The following is a 22,578-nucleotide window of genomic DNA, read 5'->3' on the forward strand; positions in this document are numbered from 1 at the left end:
AAAAAAAATTAATAAGTAAAGCGTTACATATGATTATATATATATATATATATATATATATATATATATATATATATATATATATAATGTATTGCAACATAATAATGAAAAGCTGCACAGTTTGCAGCTAAGCTTGGTGTTTCATTCCCTTAGCATTTTGTGACTTCTGCTTGCTTTCAGTGAATAAACCTGTCCTGTTCACTGCCAATGCATAAACATATAGAGCTCCATGCCTGTGTCGGATGGACATGATCAGGGCAATCTTTTAAGAAATAGATACAGTAAATGTAGCAGGAGACAGAGAATCAAATGGGAAATTTTGCACATTCGACTATCACCGTTACATCATGCAACATTATTTCTTTTTAGGGTACGTTCACATGTGAATATTTTGCTGACTTGGACAGAAAAATCTACTCTGCAAGGTCTGCTGCAAAATACTCAACAAAATATGCATATGTGAATGTACCCTTATGGCATAAGAAGCCCCAAACAAGCCAACTGCAATGGGGTCTGTTTTGTAGGAAGTTTGAGCAGAAAAACATATTGGTATTGCATTAAAATGAAGGCAGCTGTTTTATGACCCAAGCAACTCTTTTCTGACTTACTATGAATATTCACAGTATAGATTCTGCTACTCGTGGGACTATTACGTACATAAAGTTAATAGTTTTGACTTACCAGTTCGACCCTTCCAAATCCTCCAACACCCAGGGTATCAATGATATTAAAGTCCGTTAGCTTGAGATTACCAAAGAAAGCTGCCTCTGCTTCATATCTATATTTTTTGACGAAAAAAAATAAGAGCCTTTTAGAAGCATGGAAATGTGAAGAGCCTCTAGTAGAACCTGACTGATTGATCATAATGTCCACATAAGAATGTTTCTGGTTTGGTCCAAGACGTTCCAATATCACATTCACACTCTTAATAGTAGAATTTCATTCACAGTTTCAGTCATGCACGTTGGTGTTTTGGTGTTACATGGTGACAAGTCTCCAGGGTTATCATTATAGACGCTTCTGCTATGAGGTAGGCATTTCAAGAAAATGGGCGAACCATGAAAACATCTGGATTCAATTATTCCGCATATATCTTGGCAATCTTAGAAACACTTGTTCTGCAAATGTATCCAGTGTGACGGTGCTTTTTATCCCGTCCTCACTAGTTCTATTTGCTTCTTTATGCTTCTAATAGAAGACTCTGTAGCACATGTAACAAGCATATGTGTGTCTACCCAGAGCCACTGGTTCAGCACTAGTCAATATAATACTCCTAAAATATCCCAATGAGCTATGTGATATATTTAGTACAGAAGTGATGGTCTGGCTCCACCCACCTATTAAAAGCATTGACCGTGGACTTTTGAAGGATGTCCATGTATGTTCCTTACCCAGCATATATAAGACATACCATAGCGAACATATGTAAGGAGCATCGCTGTGACATTTCTCAGAATAATCCCATGAATATGTAGAGACATTTCCTCTAACCAGGTTTAAATATAACATTATTATGCTAACATATGACAGGAATTAGAGAGAGGAATGTAATTTCAGTATATGCATAGGACATATGGAGCGAGGGTATGAAATGCAGACATCCATGGCTCCCAACAGGTGTTGGATTATCAAACAATGTGAATTTCTGAAAAGAATCTGCTCAGGCATTAAAACTATTCTAAGAATACCAATCAGTATTGTCCATAGTAGCCAACCAAATTATTTGATTACAACTTTCAATCTTACCTGAATACATTTGAAAATGAAAGCTATTTGCCCGGTTACTATACAACTTTATATCATTAGCATAGTGTACTCTTGTACCATCTTTCCCCTGTTGGTGGTGGTGCCAGTTTTTTATGCATTGTAATGCTCTTGGTCCCCCAATCCCAGTCACTAATCCAGGGAGCTAGAACAGAGCCCCATTAATTTGAAGTTAATTATATTGTACCATAGTTCCCTACAAATCAGATGGCTAAGAGTCAAGATGTGGCTATAGAGGTTGCAGATTTTATTGGGGCCCTAAGCTAGGATGCCCACAGACCCCCCCCCCCCCCCCTCACTTCAATAATGTTAACTTAATGATCAGGCATTGCCCTCCTGAATTGCAAGCAAATCAGGCACTGCCGACAGCTCACCCCTGCATACTCCAAAGCAGAAAGTGAAGTAGAGCAGGAACTCTTTATTAGTGGATCATAGGAAATACAAAGGACACAACACTGACGCATTTTGGATCAAGCAAGAGCCTTAATCATGGCATGCTTAAAGGGGTACTCCGGTGGAAAAATTTTTGCTTTAAATCAACTGGTGCCAGAAAGTTATACAGATTTGTAAATTAATTGCACTGTAATTTCATATTTCCTAGGCAGAGCTGTGATTGGTCCAGATCTCCTGGCCAATCACGGCTGCCAAAGGGAAATATGAAGTTACAGTGCCGTAACTTTATTTTCCCCGTTGGGAAGCCAGGTAATAGAGCACAATGTAGCCCCCTTCCCTGGCTTCCTTGTCGCCCGCTCCGTACTACTTACAGTAAGGACATGCTGGCAGTTGTAGTGGTGCAGCGTGGGCGGGCAGAGGATGTGCGGGCAGGTGACAAGTTTTTCACCCACCCACACATCTCCTGCTCGCGCTGCACGACTACAACTTCCAGAATGCCCTTACAATAAGGACATGCTGGTAGTTGTAGTCATGCAGTGGGACAGGTGACAAGCTTGTCACCCGTCTGCACATCTCCTGCCCACGCTGTACAACTACATCTTACAGCATGTCCTTACTGCAAGGGAATGCTGGGAGTTATAGTCCTGCGGTGTGGGCGGCAGGAGATGTGCGAGCGGATGACAAGCTTCCCTGACTTGCTTGTCACCCACTTGCACATCTCTCACCAGCCCGCCATCACATGACTACAGCTCCCAGCTTGCCCTTAAAGTGAGGACATGCTGAGAGTTGTAGTTGTGCGGTGGCGGGCAGGAGTTGTGCGTGCGGGTGACAATAAATGTACTAACCTATTTTCCGTGTTTTTTTTTTCTTTTCATTTCAGATCCATGTATCCTGTGGACTACTTTTGATTCGGTGGACTACTACAATGACCAGCGTTTTTTTTTTTGTTTAATGTTAATGAAATGGTTAACGAGGGCTTGTGGGGGAGTGTTTTTTTTTTATAAAAGTTTTTTTAAACGTGTTGCGTTTTCTTAATTTACTTTACAGGCTTAGTAGTGGAAGCTGTCTTATAGACGGAATCCATTACTAAGGTGGGGCTTAGCGATAGCCCAAAAACAGCTAGCGCTAACCCCCAATTATTACCCCAGTATCCACAGCCACAGGGGTGTCCAGAAGAGCCGGTACCAAGAGGCTCAGAACCTCAAAAATGGCGCTCTTGGGCCTAGGCGGTAACAGGCTGACATTATTTAGACTGGAGAGGGCCAGTAACAATGGTCCTTGCCCACCCTGGTAATTAATGTCAGACTGTTGCTGCTTGGTTGTTATCTGACTGGGAATGAAAATAGGGGGAACCATATGCGTTTTTTTATGGAAAAAAAAAAACGAGTGGGATTCCCCATATCTTCATTTTCAGCCAGATATCAACCAAGCAGCACCAGCCTGACATTACCAGGGTGGGCAAGGACCATTGTTACTGGCCCTCCCAAGCCTAAATAACGCCAGCCTGTTACCGCCTAGGCCCAGGAGCACCATTTTTGATGCTCTGGGCCTGTTGTAGCGGCTCTTCCCGGCACCCCTGTGGCAGTGTATACCGTATAATAATAAATTGGGGGTTAGCACTAGCTGTTTTTGTGGCTAACACTAAGCCCTGGCTTAGTAAAGGACTCAGTCTATAAGATGGGTTCCACTACTAAGCCTGTCAAGTAAATAAAAAAAAAAAAATAACACAACACGCTTATAAAACTTTTATATAAAAAATACTCCCCATAAGCCCTCGGTAACCATTTTATAAATATTAATAAAAAATAAATAAAAAAAAACACTGGTTATCGTAATAGTGCACCAAATCTGAAGTAGTCCACAGGATACACGAATCTGAAATGAGAAGAAAATGAAATGATAAAAGTGTGAAAATAGGGTGAAAAAGTGGTAACATTTTTTTTAGCAACACCCACAAACTTTTATTACAAGCATCAAAATGCTTAAAAGGGTGGTATTGGGATATAAAAATTTAATTTCTTGTTGCATTATGGGTTTTTACAAGGCATTCAAGGACATTCTGGCCCCTTCTTTGACAAAAGTTTTCAGTAGGTGTTTGTTGTAAGACACTTTTTTTTAAAAGTATTTATTTAAATTTTGCAATTTTATCAACAAACACAGCCCATATGGCGGAACAAGAGAAACATGAACAATAACACTCTCCAAGGGTCCCGGAAACCAGCACTAAGATGATAACAAGGATTCAAATCACATCAGGATGAGCACAAGTTGAAGAGAAGGGTATATCTGAGACCCAAACAGAGGAGGCCTAACGCAAACAAACACACATAAAAACAACAAGCACACTCTCTGGCACCCCCACCTCCCATCCCAGCCCCCTCTCACAATGGACAGCATGACATCACAGCATCCTATTGAGTCAGTCTGACCGGAGGGTCCATACCCTGTCGAATTTCTTAGGGCATTTATGTCTCACATATAGAGCCTGGTACAACGGGACATATTTGTTTACCAAAGCTAACCAACGAGACAACAGGGGGTGGGGGGTGGAAGTATCCTTCCATGTCATTACTACCACTTTACGGGCACAAAATAGATTGAAATGAATCAGCAAGCGTCTATGTGAACTAGAAACCAAATCATTAATAACTCCCAGCAGGCACACCAAAGGGTTGAATATAATAGGGAAGTCTAGATTATCAGCCAGAAACCCCATCACCTCCCTCCAGAAGAGAGCAATAATGGGACACTCCCACACAGCATGCAAAAAAGTGCCAACCTCTGAAGAGCACCTCAATACATATCTAGATTGGATCAGCATATCTCTACTGCTAACCACAGTGGAATAGTAAGAAACTTCAACCTCCTTCCACTGACACTAGGTCAAACCCGAGATATCAGCCACCCATTTATGAAAGGCTAGTGAGAAAGGGATAGGCCCCAGTGACTGGAGAAGGGCATAGGACTGAGTAAGAGGTTTAGAAAGATCAGTGGTGCCCAGGAGAAGCTTCACATCAGAAAACACAGGGGTAAACATCAGGGAGCCAAACTGAGTCTGAACTGCCTGCCTGAGCTGAAAATACCTATAAAAGGCCCTTCCAGGGATGCCATAACGTTCCTTTGTGTCCAGAAAGCATAAGAAAACCTGATCCTCTCGCGAACAAGTGAATCACAAACTTGACACTGTGAGAACCCCAAAAACTGGCCTCCTGTAACCCGTGTAGGTGAGGTAAATGTACATTCCCCCACAAGGGTGCCCTAGGAGATACCAGAGACTGCGGAAATTTACTTAACACCACAGGCCACACTTTAGCTGTAGTTAAGTGTGGCAAGACCCTCTGACCCTGTTAATGAAGAGATTAGCCCTTATTCTTCTGTCTAAGGGTAAGAATTGGGTAGGAATTTTGAACCGGCATTCTATTGCACTCTATGTACTAGACAATATTATCACAAGTTTATAAGTATTTTTCGGACACTATGCCTGCTCAGTTCCAGGCAGAAGTATTGTTAAAGTTATTCTGTCAGCTGTATTTGCTGCTTAGAGCTGCCAAAACTGTTGTATAGCTTTGAGAGTATTAAAAAATTTTTAACTTTCTTGGAGCTGATGGCAGGTGTCGACTAAAATCATCTGTTCATTTCTCAGCCAAGTGTCAAGGAGGAGGAGGAAATCTACTTAAGTGCCACAGCCTAGCATGCCTTCTAGCTCACTTATACCTCCCAGTCCCTCCTTAATTGACATACAGAGCCCTGTACATCAGTCAAGGAGATACTATTAGCGCCAGGAAAGGTACAGTTTTCTTTCATGCTCTAACAGCTATCCAATGGTGTCTACATTTCTTAGCAGTAAACAGATTTGAGCTGACAGATTCTCTTTGTGCTGTCCTTTGTGTTAGGAGGCTTTCAGCATTAGTGATGCCAGGGAATGGAGAGATAATTTGCTATCACTGGATCAAACTAAGCTGATCAGTTTCTTGACTGGCTCAATGTTTTGTATAAAGGGGTAAGAGTTTGGTTAATGGTTAATGGAGGGGATCTGACAGCTGGGACCCCCTAATCTCGAAAACGAGAACTCACATCTCATTTCCGAATGGAGCTTCGGGACATGCATGCGCGTTGCTGCTCCATTTATTCTCTATATGAGCCACAGAGATAGTCAACCTTGCGAATGAATAGAGAGGTGACAGGCACGAATGTTTAGTATTAAAGTGTTTTAAATAAAAAAATGAATACAAATCTATTTTAGACTACAGCAGAGGAGAGGGGTCAGTCAGGGCACCAGCAAAAGACAGGGGCTCACCTGTCAGAGATTTTAGTTACAGTTGTTCACAGTTGTGTAGGACAAGAATGGATTCTGTTTCCTGTATTCTGTAAAGTTTCCAAGTTTATAAAGTAACCGTAAAATGCCGCAGGGAGATTTACTGTCCACCGTTAAATCTTTTTATACTATTTTACACCCTGTACGGATTTCTATTACAGTTACAATAAGATGCAGTAAACACCTGCTGAGGATCCTTCACCATACAAGTGATTGTGCCAGGCAGTTAATCACCAGCAGTCATACACTGACGCTGTCAAGAGTGATACAGTAGTGAGGAAAGTGAAAACCTTAGCCGGCCCAAGGGGGTCCCCTTCTGTATCTGTAACAGGAAGCATTTTGTCAGCTATACAAGCTGTTCCCGCATTTTTCTATCTTTAAACTGGGGAGTGACATATAGTAGATCCTATTTCACTTTTCTTTTTAACTTGCTAAAAGACTAAAAATACAACAGTTAACTAAGTAAGGTGGGTACCCAAAAAACTTCAGATCATAGGGAAATGGATTATAAATCTGATAAATTATTTTGGACCATTTTGGACGGTCCCTACTTGTTAGAAGGGCTCCTTGGAAATATACTTATCACAAGGCATTTACCCTGGAGGTATCCTGTGGTGAAACCAGAGAAAAGAGACCAGTTTTCGAGAAGTTAACAAATATTTCCCTTACAATAAAAAAAAAAAAAAGACTTTTGCCTCATGGGGGGTTACGTTCCTTTAAATCAATACAGCTCAGTAAGGATATATTCACACAGGACAGAAATACTGCAGATTTGTTGCAGATGTTGATTTCCCTGTTGAATTTCAATGGGGAAAATCTGTATAATATCTAAAGCATTTCAGTCCTGTGTGAACATACTCTAGTAGAGATGGATGGATGCCTTGTTTAGCCTATGTTGTTATGTGTAGTTACTGTGCACAGTCATTTAACTGTAAGCTCAGTGTTGAGACATTAGTCCCAGTCAGCAATATTCATGTCATAGGGATAATTGGGGAGATTTTTCAAAACCTGTAAATAGCAACCAATCAGATCGCTTCTCTTATTTTACAGAGGCCTTTTTTTTTTTTTTTTTTTTATGAAAGAAGCAATCTGATTGGTTGCTATGGGCAACTGGTTAACTGGTTGATATATCTTCCCAAATGTCTTCCAAAAGGCCTTAATGTTGTGAACTAATGCAAAATAGCATATATATATATATATATATATATATATATATATATATATATATAATAATTGTATGCTGATTTTATGATTCCTGGAGAGCCACAGATTGTTGATTCCTGAGAACGTTAAAATGAGCGGATTCAGAGCATATTTTACGCTGTCGATCCACCGCTGAAGGGTCACTACACAGTGCCTTTAGATGTGCCTGCTCGGAGCGGAACTACACCTCTACGAGCAGACACACTGCGATGTGCGAGTCGCTGCACGCATGCCCAGTATACTCACACATCGCAGCTGCTCTCGGCCTAGCTCGAGGAGTAGGCGCAAAGTGCGTGAGTACACCGCGGATGCGCAGCCACTCACACATCGCAGCAGTGTGTCTGCTCGTAGCGGTGTAGTGCCGCTCCGAGCAGGCACATCTAAAGGCACACTGTAGTGGTCCTTCGGTGACAGATCTGCAGCGTAAAATACTCTGTGGATCCGCTCATCTGAACATACCAAAATACAGTAAACTAGACAGTGAAAGGTAGGGTCACATTGAGCACATACGTAGCATATTTCACACTGCAGATGTGCCAATGGCAGTCACAAGAGAAAACTCCCTGCTATGGCTGGGTAGCTGGGTAAGGCAGTTGTCCGCTCGTAGTGGTGTATTTCTCACTGTAAGCACAGTGCCTGCTCGTATCAGATGAGCAGGGGGAAATCTACCATTACATGCAGACACAAAGCTACCCAGCGTAAATCACATGAGCCCGCACTTGTGCCTACCAACGGCGCATCTGCAGCATGAAATAGGCTGCGGATGTGCTCCGTCTGACCCTACTCTAAGGTATGATCACACGTGCCATATTTTTCTACATATTTGCTGCTACATATTTTCCCACCCATCGAAGTCAATGGGTAGCAAAATCTGCTGCATATTTTGCTATCCATTGACTTCAAGGGTATTCCCATTTCTAGATGTTTTTCCCTATCCTTAAGATAATGAATAAGAAGCTGAATGGTGAGGGTCTGACTCCTGGGATCCCAAGAATGGAGACAATTTCCTCAGCATAAATGGTGTATACTGCGGATGCGGCACCAGTACTGTATTTGTTTCGTATGAAGCCATTAAACATTTCTGAGTTCAGAACCATTCAGGTCCCCAACATTCAGTGTCCTATCTCCTATTAAAGAACAACATCTTGACCCCTTTCCAATAAGCGTCAGGGAGAAACATATACACTACTTAGGGCCTAAGGAGCAGTATGTGGCACAAGGGATTCTCTCCTGGATGCTGCCACCTGTGTCATGTACCACCTCCTCAGGCTTTGCACTAGACATAACATGGTGCATTATTTTTTCCATAGTTTAATTCTGTATTCCTGAACACTGAGAAAGTACCTCAATACTGTATCACTCGATTTAGCTACAAATTAATCCGACCTTTTTCACACTATACATTGACTGCAGATGATTATGAACAATGGACACTCTGTGTTACTAACATTAACTTCACATTTCATTAACCAAGATGTTGTCTTCTAAAGCATTTTTGGGTTCTTGTTTCCATGGAAACCTCAATGTACATGTCAGCATAAAGACAATCTTTTAGTGTAGCAGATCTTCTCTATATAGAATTACCCTGAATCTTATCAGAGACTTGGTGACAAACTTGAGACTGAACAAGGTGATTAACATGGAAATATATTTACGTGGTACATTTGAGTCTGCAGAATGATGGGTATTGATAACAGCTGCATTCATCGCTTCAAATAGAGAACATTATACGGTGCAATCTTACACTATGGAAAAGTGCATTGACCTAACAATCCCTCTTCAAATCTACTTTTGTATTAGCCTGATTTTTGCATTACCATCCTTTCACTGCCATATCATACTGTATCCTGAGTTGGAGCAGACTGTGCAGCATTGTATAGTGTAACAACAGTTCAGGTCTCACATTGTTGTTATTTGACAACTAAACTAAGCAAGAAAGCAAAGGAAGGGGAGTTATCATTTTATCAGGGGGTCCTTACACTAGGAGACCCACTGATCGTGAGAACAGAGTTCAAATGTGATTGTAACAGCAGCTTGGATGGAAGTGGAAGGAAGCAATAAAAAGGGATACCCAGCTGGTCAGTGGGGGTCCAACTGCTGGCATTTTCACCAATCATGGAAACGGAGGTCAAATGTCCCCAAAGGGAATGGAGCAGAAGCACACTTGCTTGGCCACCACTCCATGTACTGTCAAGAGATTTATAAAGCTAAATTCAGGGCTTGGCAATGTTTAGAAGTCCCATAGAGATTGAATGAAGCACTGACTGGGCATGTACACCTCCAATTAAATCATTAGGGGGGACATTTGACCTATGCTCTCATGCTTATTTAGGGTACCAGTGGTTGGACCCCCACCAATCAGAGAGTTATCCCTATCTGCAATATCAGTCTTTGCATATAAAGAATATAGACCTGTATTAGCCAGTTTTGTGAGATTTGTGTGATGTGTGAGCGGCGCCTCATGACCCACGCCTGAAGCTGGGCCCGCCACACCCCCACCATATATCTCTATGGGAGAGCCGTCGCTTCGGGCAGGGGTCTTGACGAGCCGCTCCAGTGGACAGCTGGGGCTCCATTTAGGAGACTGCGGGGGGCCCCGGCACTCAGACACCCCGCAATCTACCCCGCAATATCGCAATCCTGAGGATAGGGGATACATTTTTATCCATGAGACTACTCCTTCAAGTCATTTTCGGGTTCTTTCTATTATTTGTATAAACACATACATAGAGATGATGTCAATAAATAGATAGTTAGATAGATAGATAGATAGATACATAGACCTTTGTAACCATTATTACAGGGGATCACTTTGGCCTCACAATCACGCTAGTTTAATTCCCATTTAGCTGTAATATAGCTCCAACATCTAAATCTTGTTATTCTTGTAAAATTGAGGGATACACAGATTATATGCTTGCGGACTGTTCATCAGCTTCATTTAATCTTTGTGAATAATCCTGGGAGCATCACAAATCATGTCAGGATTTGCATATAAAATATTTTGTTTAGATGGAACAGTGGCATTCTAGTAATACCTTCAGCTACAACAGAGACATGCAAATACCAACATCTACCACTAGATGTCACACAGCACATGTAAATGACATCTTTGTAGCCGTTGTCACCTGTCTTAAAGGCTCTGCTCAGTTATGAGGAAGATCAAAACTGATGACCCAACATGACACTTCTCAACAAGGTTCTATGTACCTTTCATTTTCTGCTAGATTAAAACCATATGGGGCCATGCGGCTTTCATTAGTAACAAAGATTAATTCATGCTGTGTCAATTGTCAGGATAACGCAAAGTGTTTTATATTGTAAGCAAATACGAAGGAAAAGATCATTATAAATAATTAAACATTTCTATGAATATGTGTCTATTGTGATGTGTGTGTGTGTGTGTGTGTGCACACGGGGGGGGGGTCTTTATTTGAGGATATATCACAAAAAAAAAAAAAAAATATATATATATATATATATATATATATATATATATATATCTCAATGGGGGAGATTTATCAAAACCTGTCCAGAGGAAAAGTTGCCGAGTTGCCCATAGCAACCAATCAGATCGCTTCTTTCATTCTTCAGAGGCTTTTTTAAAAATCACAGAAGTGATCTGATTGGTTGCTATGGGCAACTCAGCAACTTTTCCTTTGAACAGGTTTGGATAAATCTTCCCCAATGTGTTTATGTATGTTCCCGAATAACTTCCGAACAAATTGAGATATTTAAATTAAACTTGGTACACATGTTACTTATATGTCAACTAAAACTAAAGGCTAGTTAAATTAACCCTAACCCATCGCCTATTTGAGAAGGTCAGGGTTTTTGCCTAAAGTCCCATGCAAGTCTATGGGACTTTTGGTACTTTACTCAACAAGTTCCTGGAAAGTGTGTCAGTTCAGCTTGTAAGCCACACCTCTTCAAGAAATCCACTCCCCTTCCATAAGTCACACCCATTTTATTCTCAAAAGTTTTTTTGTTTTGGATCAAGGCAGAAGACATAATTTCCACCCAATACACCCTGTAACGCCCCAACGGGTGGGGACCCGTTGGGCCACTTACTGGGTTTGGCTGTGGCCAGAGTCTAATTATCTCCCTGGTCTTCACCCTTTATGCCGCTCCAGGTGCGGAAGCTGGTCTTAGCTGGAGGGAGATACCAGGTCGCTACAACAAGAGTGGTCCCGGTGAAGTGGCAGCTGGCCAAGCAGGTCAGAAGATCCTTAGTGTGAAAGGACCTGTGTATTCAGGTGGGTGGGGCTGGCTGTGGCTGGGTGAAGTAGCACAACAGCAGAGTTTGTAGAGGCTGGACAGGCAGATAGTTGTAGCAGAGCTGGAGCAGGAAATAACAGAGCTGAGTAGCACAGATGCTGGTGGTTTTTAGCTCATTAGCAGGCAGAGGCATAGTCTAGCAGTCCGAGGTCTGTACCAGGGTTCAGGCGAGAGACGGCGTCACAAAACAGGCAGAAGTCAGGAACACGGAATATGCAGAGTAGCAGCAGAACCGTCACTATGGCAAACCATAATATTGCTCAGGCAAGAAAGGCAGGGCGGAGTGTCCTTAAATAGGTAAGGCTGAGCAGGGATTGGAGAGGGAGTGGAATCAGAGGTGTGCATGAACCCTTAAAGAGATAGGCTTTGTGCGGCCCGCACTAGATGCACCAGAGACAGATGCCGAATGAATCCATACGGAAGTCACATTCCGGAGCCTGCAACGAGGATGGGGAGCTGTGCAAGCTGTTTGGCCAAGGTAGGCAGAAGTAGGTGGTACACTATGGCGGTTGCCAACCGCCGTCATTACACACCCACATCACAGGACCTTTAACCACAATCTCTTCATCACCGCCTAGCCCTCACCTTACTCCACAAGGTCCTCATCTCCGGGTAAATGTGTCAGTCTGGCTTGCAAGCCATGACCCTTCTACAAGCCATGCCTTCCCACAATGCCACATCCACTTCTATTTTTGACCTACAATCCCTTCATCACAGCTCAGCCCCACCTAAGGACGGGATATGATAACAGGATATTGGGTCGGGATATGAGAACTGGATATGAGTATAATGACAGGATATGAAATCGGGACATGAGGACGCTATATAAGGTTGATATAGGAGGTCTGGAGAGGAGGTCGGGATATGAGGTAAAGATACGAGGTCAAAATACTAATACAGGATATAAGGATGGTATATGAGGATTGGATATGAGGACAGGATATGAAGGTGAGAGATGGGGACGGGATGCAAGGATGGTATACGAGGATGGGACATTAGGACAAGATAAGAGTTTGGGATATGAGGACGGGTTATGAGGATGGGTTATGAGGATGCGTTATGAGGATGGGATATGAGGACGGGATATGAGGATGGCATATGAGGTCGGGATATGAGGTCGGGATATAAGGACGGGTTAGGAGGATGGAATATGAGGATGACATAAGACGATGGGATTCAAGGACCAAATAAGAGGACAGGATATAAGGTCAGGATATGAGAATGTGATATGAGGACAGGATATAAGGGCGGGATGTAAGGTTGGGATATGAGGACGGGATATAAGGCAGGGATATGAGGACAGGATATAAGGGCGGGATGTGAGGTCGGAATATAAGGACAGGATATGAGGACGAGACATGAGGATGGGATATGAGATCAGGATGAATAAATAATCAAATCAGGTCAGGTCATTTACATTAACTTTTGACATGTTGCACAAACATGTCAAAATCAAACATCAATCCGTCTTAGTGCCTAGACCCCCTAAATCCTTAGCTTCACACCCTGTCTTACTGACTACTAGAGATAGACTCCATTATAACCTATGGAGCCCGTCTCCTGTAAGCAGGCATACTACAATCAGCTGGCTGTCGCCAAATGGACTGTCGTGGGCCTCCGCCAACTATTAGAAAAGGGGTCTCGGGACTGTGGCCCAATTTTTATCTTTTGACATCTCTGTGCTGTAATTTAAATGCGGTGACACTTTAAAGACTGGCTCCTTCTGATTCACTTTACTACAGCATATAAATGATCTCCATTAGGTTATCTTCTAGTGTATTTTTAAAAGCATTTCCTTCCACTATAGGCAGAGGTGTAACTATAGGGGGTGCCGAGGTAGCAGTCCCAACAGGGACTATGACTGAGGGGTCAGATTCTGCATTGGGACTCAGAAGCTACTAGTTACACCTCTGACTATAGGCTAGACTAACTCATAGATTAAGTCTTCTATACTGAGTACATTAAACCTAAAAGATACACAGGTGGCAAATCGGGTAAAGGTATAACTCAAGTTTTCATTTCCTCTGAAGGTAAAACTCAGCTTTTTTAAAATCTCAAAAAATCTGCATTTCTTACATGTATTTATCAAAAGTTACCAACATTTTGAAAGTCTATTATGTAACACCCCCAAAAATTCCTGGTAAGGCCCCACATAATGGCAATTGTTAGGTAGAGGGCAGATAAACCTTGTCCTTTTTTTATGGTCAGGGTTATAGGCTATTTCTGACAACAAGTGAGCGCTTATGAGCACTCTCAGCATTGCTATTTTCCAGAATGGGGAAGAGACATGCTAGTACTCAATGCTGCTTGTATAAGGTTGCGGCCCTCAGATCTGGTTTTTAGGGGTTCTATAGTGGACGCATGTAACAAATAGTACAGTACTTCAACACATATAATTTAGCTGAATTACATAAATTCCCCTTATGTTGTGAATATTCTATATTAGATATTGATTAAGTTTTGAAAATGGAGTAGAACCTGTCTAAGCCCCTTATGTGACCCATATAGCAGTATCTTGTGGTTCCGAACTCCGTGCTCCTCAGGAACTGTCTGGTTCCAGTTCAGTAATGCTGAAACTATAATTAAAGCATCTTTTACAGATCACTTTTCAATTATGACTTTCCCTAAGTGCTGATGAGCCTGGCGGGGTGTAGGCATCCACACTGCACAATTACAACTAAGTGATTTCAGCACTAAGAAAGCAGAATAAGTGATATTGTGAGATAACATAATAGAAAGTCCTCTGAAAGTTAATTCAAAGACACTGCAATTTTCTGCAACAATAGAATATTATGTTTTCAATTAAAGACCAATTATTAAAGACTTTAACAGATTTCTAACCACGTAACACATGGCAGTCTGTCTAACTTTACAGCTGTCCAGTGGTACATGGTACATATTACAGAGAAATGACAGAAAATCTGATCACATTTACCTAAAATCCAACAAATGTGGCAATACTGACAGCAAGTAACAAAGCAGTTCCCAGCAGGATGCAGACTAGCTGCACTGTTAACATGGATAACGTTTAATCTTGTAGGGTACAGTGCTCCGATGTCACACTATGGGTAAGTAGGCATAGGGGTGAAGCTTCAGGGGGAGATAGTTGTTAAATTGGTGCTTCTATAGAGGTAGCATGCACATATCCCTGGCTATAAATGTTCCATTTATTTTACTTCTTGTGTAGATTGTGTAGTTTAGAAAGTGGTGAAGGATGTGATGAAATACTGAAAAGTTTGCTGCAGAGCATTGAACATCATGTTCTTCTGCAAGACAAGAGTTAATATAGTATGTGGGCAAGTGGGTTTTGTGAACTAGGGCAGCCTTTTAGTGCCAAATAAGCCCTGACAGATATAGAAATAGGTAGGGGGGTTGTCCTTTAAAGGGGTACTTTGGTGAAAAACAAATGTTTTCAAATCAACTGGTGCCAGAAAGTTATACAGATTTGTAAATTACTTCTATTTTAAAATCTTAAGCCTTAAGCCTTATCAGATGCTGTATGCTCCAGAGGAAGTTGTGTAGTTCTTTCCAGTCTGACTCTAGTGCTCTGTGCTAGAGCAGAAGAGGTTTGCTATGGGGATTTGCTCCTGCTTTGGACAGTTCCTGACATGGAGAAGAGGTGGTAACAGGGAACTCTGTGGTCAGACTGGAAAGAACTACACAACTTCCTCTGGAGCATACAGCAGCTGATACGTACTGCCAGGATTAAGAAATAGAAGTAATTTACAAATCTGTTTAACTTTCTAGCACCAGTTGATTTTAAAACATATTTTTTATACCCCTTTAAGTCTTATTTTAGTGAATAAAGACTGAAATATGATTCTTTTTTCCCCTTTAGAACCAATAGAAGGGACATGTTTCTTAGTTATAAAGGAATGCTTAGAGAAGAAATCTTACAGCACGGGTGTCAAGCACAAGGCCCGCGGGCCATATCCGGCCCGCCAGACCTCGTCATGTGGCCCGCGTAGCCGCCGCCGGCCGCCAGCATTCACCAACGTCTGCCCTCTAGCGATCCTCCTTCGGTCCTCCTGGTCCTCCGCCTCTATGGTTGTACGCACGGGACGTCGTCAGTTACATCCCGTGCATAGAACCATAGAGACGCGGGAGGACCAGGAGGACGGCAGGATCATCGCAGGAGGACGCTCTCCGGCCGGGGCCTGGTAAGTGACCAGCGACGCGTTATCTTCTTCTCTTCAGTAGATTGTGACCCCAGGCCGGAGGAGCAGTGACCGGATCAAACTGCAAAACTAATGTGGGGGAACTATACTGCAAAACTAATGTGGGGGAACTATATTGCCAACCTAATGTGGGGGGAACTATACTGCCAACCTAATGTGGGGGAACTATACTGCCAACCTAATGTGGGTGAACTATACTGCAAAACTAATGTGGGGGAACTATACTGCCAACCTAATGTGGGGGAAATTTGCTGTCAACCTAATGTGGGGGAACTATACTGCCAACCTAATGTGGGGGAACTATACTGCCAACCTAATGTGGGGGAACTATACTGCCAACCTAATGTGGGGGGAACTATACTGCCAACCTAATGTGGGGGAACATGCTGCCAACTAATGTGGGGGAACATGCTGCCTACCTAATGTGGAGGGAACTATGCTGCCTTCCTAATGTGGGGGGAACTATACTGCCAACCTAATGTGGGGGAACATGCTGCCTCCTAATGTGGGGGAACATGCTGCCTACCTAATGTGGGGGAACTATACTGCCAACCTCATGTGGGGGGAACTATACTGCCAACCTAATGTGGGGGGAACTATACTGCCAACCTTATGTTGGGGAACATGCTGCCAACTAATGTGGGGGAACATGCTACCTACCTAATGTGGGGCGAACTATACTGCCGACCTAATGTGGGGGGAACTATACTGCCAACCTAATGTGGGGGAACATGCTGCCTACTAATGTGGGGGAACATGCTGCCTACCTAATGTGGGGGGAACTACAAGGTACTGTACATTGCAGTAGGAGGGGTAGTCTTATATGGCGAGTATATCCCAAACTCTGCATTTTAACTGTAAAAGTTGGGGGTCATCTTATACACCCAGTCGTCTTATACGCCGGCAGATACGGTATGTAGGGGGGGGGAGGTGTCCTACTGATGCAACCGCCCCTTTGAGGGTGACCAAAATGCTGATGCAGCCCTCGATGAATTTGAGTTTGTAAGATACAGGTTATCAGAAAATAAAAGTTCTCTTTTGAGAATTTAACAATTTTCCAATTCACTTTTTTTTTTTTTTTTTTTTACATTTTTTTTATTTATTTTTTTTATTTTACTAAATGGATGCAAGAAGAGATCTGGAAATTGCCAAATTTCAAGATCTCTACTTCCATCCATTTAGTAAAATAACATTTTTGTTTACTTCCAAACATACAGGTTTATACCTCTGACAACTCTACTGTTACAAGATATGCTTTTTTGTTTCCATCAGATGAACCAGGAACATTTCAATCCATTGTAGTTATATAACAAATGTCCCTACAACTGTGCAAAGCTCTCTCGTGTCACCCATTGGAGGCAATATCCCTGCAGATCAATGTTCAGCCCCCTTAAAAATCCTTAAAAAATAAGTCAGATTCTTCTCACCCATCTGTACACATTAGTCTCGAGATATGCCCATTGTCAGTACAGGACAGGGTGCTGGCTGGCTAGCACGGAGGCATTTGTTGTTGGGCTACAGGGGAAAATTATCTTCTTAAAAACAGCTCCAAAGTGTGCATGGAATCTTATTGGCCATTAAATGCTTAATTGGGTAAAATATACAAAGAAGCCCTCCTCCAAGAGGAAGAAAGCTTCCATTCTTGCACTATCCATTAGAGGTAACATCTGGATAACAGCAAGCAGATTTCTCGAAAAAAAAAAACATGAAAAACCAACACCAAAAATATATTATAAAGTTTTACAACTTGTAAATATACAACAAATAAGCTTTTTTAATTGCTGAAAATATAATATCTTTTGCCAATATCAATGCCTAAAACAGAAGCAAGCGAATGTGCTTTGATGAATTAATATTTTTAGAACACTGGAGACTGTTGTTATAAACAATGTATTTCCCAATTACTCTCTTCTCTTCTTTGTGCTCTTATTAGTTGCTAAAACAGAAGCATTAGAACTAATGGTCCAGCCAAAAAGACATATCACTTACTTTGCCTTAGCCTCGGCATCTTCATAAGCCTTGTTAGACACATCATCCAAACCTCCAATCAAATGCTTGAAAGAGCTGGAAAAAAAACAAAAAAAAAAACACAAAGCATATTTAGCAAACATCCCCAATGAGAACAACTTACAGATCAGTCACAAAGTGCAGAAACAAGACGTTTAGACATAGAAATGCTGAGAGCTTCAGTATCTTATACATGCCTTTTATCTCAGCATGGATTGCTGACAATGTAATAACACTTTGTCCAATGTTGAATATTTTAGGCAATATTTCTCAAGCTTATTAATTCATATGCTAGAGGTCTAGGAAGCCAGTAATTTGTCCAGACAAAACTAGCTGCTGAAATGTTGACAGATTCACTTAATTATTCATTTTTCTCATTAGGATCATAAACTGATGGAAATGTTCGCATGTGTATTTATCCTGAAGTCATTTCCCATTCATTTATCTACCTACTTCAGGCTTCTGAATGTTACATTTACATTGGGGGACGGTCCGCTATTATGGGGTTTATTAGGGGTAATCGGATAATTGTATGTTTTGGCTAGTAATTCTTTTTGACAAAACAACACAGCGCTGAATATGTTATTTGTAAATACAGTAATCTCTATAATCATGTGTCACTATTGAGTTCTCTAATGTTATCACTTTTTTCGACTTTTAAACATGAAGTTTGCTTACTTTGAAGGGGTACTACCATGGAAAACTTTTTTTTTTTTTTTAATCAACTGGTGCCAGAAAGTTAAACAGATTTGTAAATTACTTCTATAAAAAAACGTAATCATTCCAGTACTTATTAGCTGCTGAATACTACAGAGGAAATGTTTATCTTTTTGGATTTCTCTTATGTCACGACCACAGTGCTCTCTGCTGACCTCTGCTGTCCATTTTAGGAACTGTCCAGATCAGCATATGTTTGCTATGAGGATTTTCACCTACTCTGGACAGTTCCTAAAATGAATAGCAGAGGTCAGCAGAGAGCACTGTGGTCATGACATAAGAGAAATCCAAAAAGATAAACATTTCCTCTGTAGTATATAGCCCTTAAAAAGTACTGGAAGAATTAAGATTTTTTAATAGAAGTAATTTACAAATCTGTTTAACTTTCTGGCACCAGTTGATTAAAAATAAAAAGGTTTTCCACGGTAGTACCCCTTTAAAGGAGAATTTCATCAAAAATTAACTTATCCCCTATCCAACCGCTGGGACCCCTCACGATCTCTGAAATCTACCCTGGTGCTCAGTGAGGAGCATGTGCTGCAGGTGGCACACGCTCCATTCCTTTTTATGGGAGCGCCTAAATGAATAGAGCGTGTGCCTCACTTAAAGAATTGCGGTCCTGTTTTGGAGATTTGCAATTCTGTGGATAGTGTATAAGTTAGTTTTCGTTGGAGTTCTCCTTTAAAGAAAACAGGCACTAGTGCTTTCACTATGAGACCTCCAGCATAGGGTCATATTATGTGTCCACAGGGATTGGTCTTCTGGTGTCCTCTGTAGGATTACTTAGGAGACCTGTTGTCTAGTATGTGTACTATTCTAGAGCTGAAAAGTTGAGTTTGATGTTACCTTACTGCACCGAATTCATCAAAAGTAGCACCCCACTTGATGCATTTACCGGCTCCTATGCCAATGGTACCCGTTTAGGCTGCTTTACAGGGCTGAAGTACACGAGTGCTGGTTTTTGTCTAAAAGACTGCAACTTTTTGCGACTTTCTGAGAAAAGTTGCACATAATGAATCGGTGCCCACAGCATAAAACTAGTCTAAAGCACTGCAAACGGTGGTTCACTTTCAAATATGATCAAAAGCAAAAGTCTCACAAAAGTCGCATGGGAAGCGACTGAGATTTTTTGTGTGACAATGTTAGAAAAAAAAAAAGTTCCAAATAGCTTGATGAATTCCCCACTATATAACTTGTATACAGTATTTTTAAGCAGAATTCTGCTCTGCAGGCATTATGAAAAACCTGCAGTTCTCCCAGAGCTGGTAGACAGATATTCCCCCCTCCATAGTTTTTTATTGCATGTTTTGCAGACACAGGACAAAGCTGAGCTGGCTTTCATAGAATATTTAAGCAGCAGGGGTGGGAAGGGTAAAAGTTTGATAACAGGAGAAAGAAGCATTTTGTCTATTAACATAAATTACATAAAATACAAAGCTTCCATTTATTCCCTTGTACTATCGATTTATGCAAAATATTTAAAATGTCTGTGCCTATTTAATTTCTTCAGATATCATCACCCCTTCTAAAGTGTAATGCCCCAAAAAGTATCATTTTTCCAAAAGTTTTGCCCCCTCCAATGATATACCCCCCCCCCCCCCCAATGCCACATTCCTTTTCCCGGGTGTCATCCTCCTCTCTTTGGTTTCACATGACCTAGTTTAATTCACCTAGAGGTGACATTAACAGCTCCAAGTTAAGTGCTGTGTGGAGGCACAAGTCCATTACATTGCACCACTCAAAGCACCACAGAGTGGAACACAAAGTACCGTAAGTATAGCTCCGGTGCTTGCAGTCTTTTACCTCCTTATTAGCATTTTTATAGCTCTGCACATTTTAAACATTTCAATCAGTTCCAATGAAACTTATTTTTATGTTAAATTTCCATTTACTGGTCCCTTAGGGCATATTCATACTGCATGGCATATTCACAGGGCATAGGGAATATTCACACCCAACTCAAGGGACACCACTTGTGCTCTGCAACAATACATCAGAGCATACCTAAAGGTGAAGGTACACTTTAATATACCTTAGCCATTTGTTTTTATACATGGAAAATAAAACATAATACTGATAAATTACTTAAAGAAAACAACAGTCAAATTTCCTTAAATGGCTACAATATTTGCAGGAACGCCTGAGAGAGACTGAAATGATTAGATGTAAATTGTCTTTTCAATCAAAAATAATAGTTTTGTTAGGAGACGAATAATTTGGAGCTTCGCTCTGTCCTCTGTCGATCATTACAAATCCATGTGCTGGATGAAATTATATTGTTCTGACGCTTCTGACAAGACTACATAAAAATCTGATTTTATTATTGATATAAATATGTGTCTAATAGCCTCATAAACCTAAATTATTGTTAATCTTCTGAAATGATATTGCCATTCTTAATATCAGAAAAGTTAGATCATGTTTAGGCCATATATTTGACATACTATATCATTCTCATAGGTTTCTTTGAGACATTTGGTGGGTTTAGGACTTGTTAATATAGTTGTTATCAAAAGTTTGCATACCTGTGGAAAATTGGTAATATATGTACTTAATTATATAAAACACGAGTGAGCAGGGGAAATATATATATATATATATATATTTTTTATGGGATTTATATTTAAAGGGGTACTCCACTGCCCCAGCATTCAGAACATTTTATTCCAAACACGGGGTGCAGGTTATGGGGGTCATAATGTCACGGCAATACTCCTCGTGATGACACACCACGCCCCCTCAATGCAAGTCTATGGAAGGCAGTTTGGCAGCCACCATGCCCCCTCCCAAAGACACACATTGAGGGGGCGTGGTGTGATGTCACGAGGGGCATTTGTCATGACTTCACGACCCCCGCAGCCTGCACCCAGCGTTTGGAACAAAATGTGGCAGTGGAGTACCCTTTTTACTGTATGTTATAACAGAGAGGCACAATCAAAAAAACAAATCATGGCCAACATTCTTAAGTACCGTATATACTCGAGTATAAGCCGAATTTTTCAGCAGGATTTTTCGTGCTTAAAATGCTCCCCTCGGCTTATACTCGAGTGAACTCTCCGCCTGTCAATCCCTTAAATCGTCAAGGCAACGTCACTAGTCCGGGCCCGGAGCGGAGAAGAGGGCCTCCCGGTGAAATTGGACGGCCCAGAATGACAAACCCTCCCCACCGGATGGTCCCTGCAGCATAGATGGCCCGGACCAGCTCACCCTTTCTTCCCACCGAGGGGAGGTGAGTATAAAACTAAAGGGGGGTCTGGATGATGATGAAGGCAGTGGTCTTCAACCTGTGGACCTCCAGATGTTTCAAAACTACAACTCCCAGCATGCCCGGACAGTCGATGGCTGTCCGGGCATGCTGGGAGTTGTAGTTTAGCAACATCTGGAGGTCCGCAGGTTGAAGACCACCGAAAGGGATTGACAGGTGGTGATGATGAAGGGGGTGGGGGGAGTGATGACAGGGTGATGATGACGGGGTGATGATGACGGGGTGATGATGACGGGGGTGAAAATGACAGGATGATGATGATGACAGGGTGATGATGATGGGGGAAAATAACAGGGTGATGATGACGGGGGTGTTAATGACAGTGGGGGGGTGATGACATGGGGGGATGATGTATTTCCCACCCTAGGCTTGTAGTGGAGTCAATAACTTTTCCTGGGTTTTTGGGGTGAAATTAGGGGCCCCGGCTTATAATCGGGTCGGCTTATACTCGAGTAATG

General features: G+C 41.7%; 1 protein-coding gene across 4 annotated transcripts in view; it reads right to left on the reverse strand.

Moving 5' to 3' along the window:
* PRKG1 (protein kinase cGMP-dependent 1) overlaps nucleotides 1-22,578 on the reverse strand; it is a 1,084,726-nt gene that overhangs the window by 30,193 nt on the left and 1,031,955 nt on the right. For all 4 annotated transcript variants that reach the window (XM_056530020.1, XM_056530021.1, XM_056530018.1 and 1 more), the window contains exons 9-10: nucleotides 18,121-18,195; nucleotides 682-778 (exon numbers count right to left, since the gene is read on the reverse strand). In XM_056530020.1, coding sequence (XP_056385995.1) covers nucleotides 682-778; nucleotides 18,121-18,195 — 172 coding nt within the window. The remainder of the gene's footprint in view (nucleotides 1-681; nucleotides 779-18,120; nucleotides 18,196-22,578) is intronic.

Source organism: Hyla sarda, chromosome 7 (genome assembly GCF_029499605.1).
Source record: "Hyla sarda isolate aHylSar1 chromosome 7, aHylSar1.hap1, whole genome shotgun sequence".
Lineage (NCBI taxonomy): Eukaryota > Metazoa > Chordata > Amphibia > Anura > Hylidae > Hyla > Hyla sarda.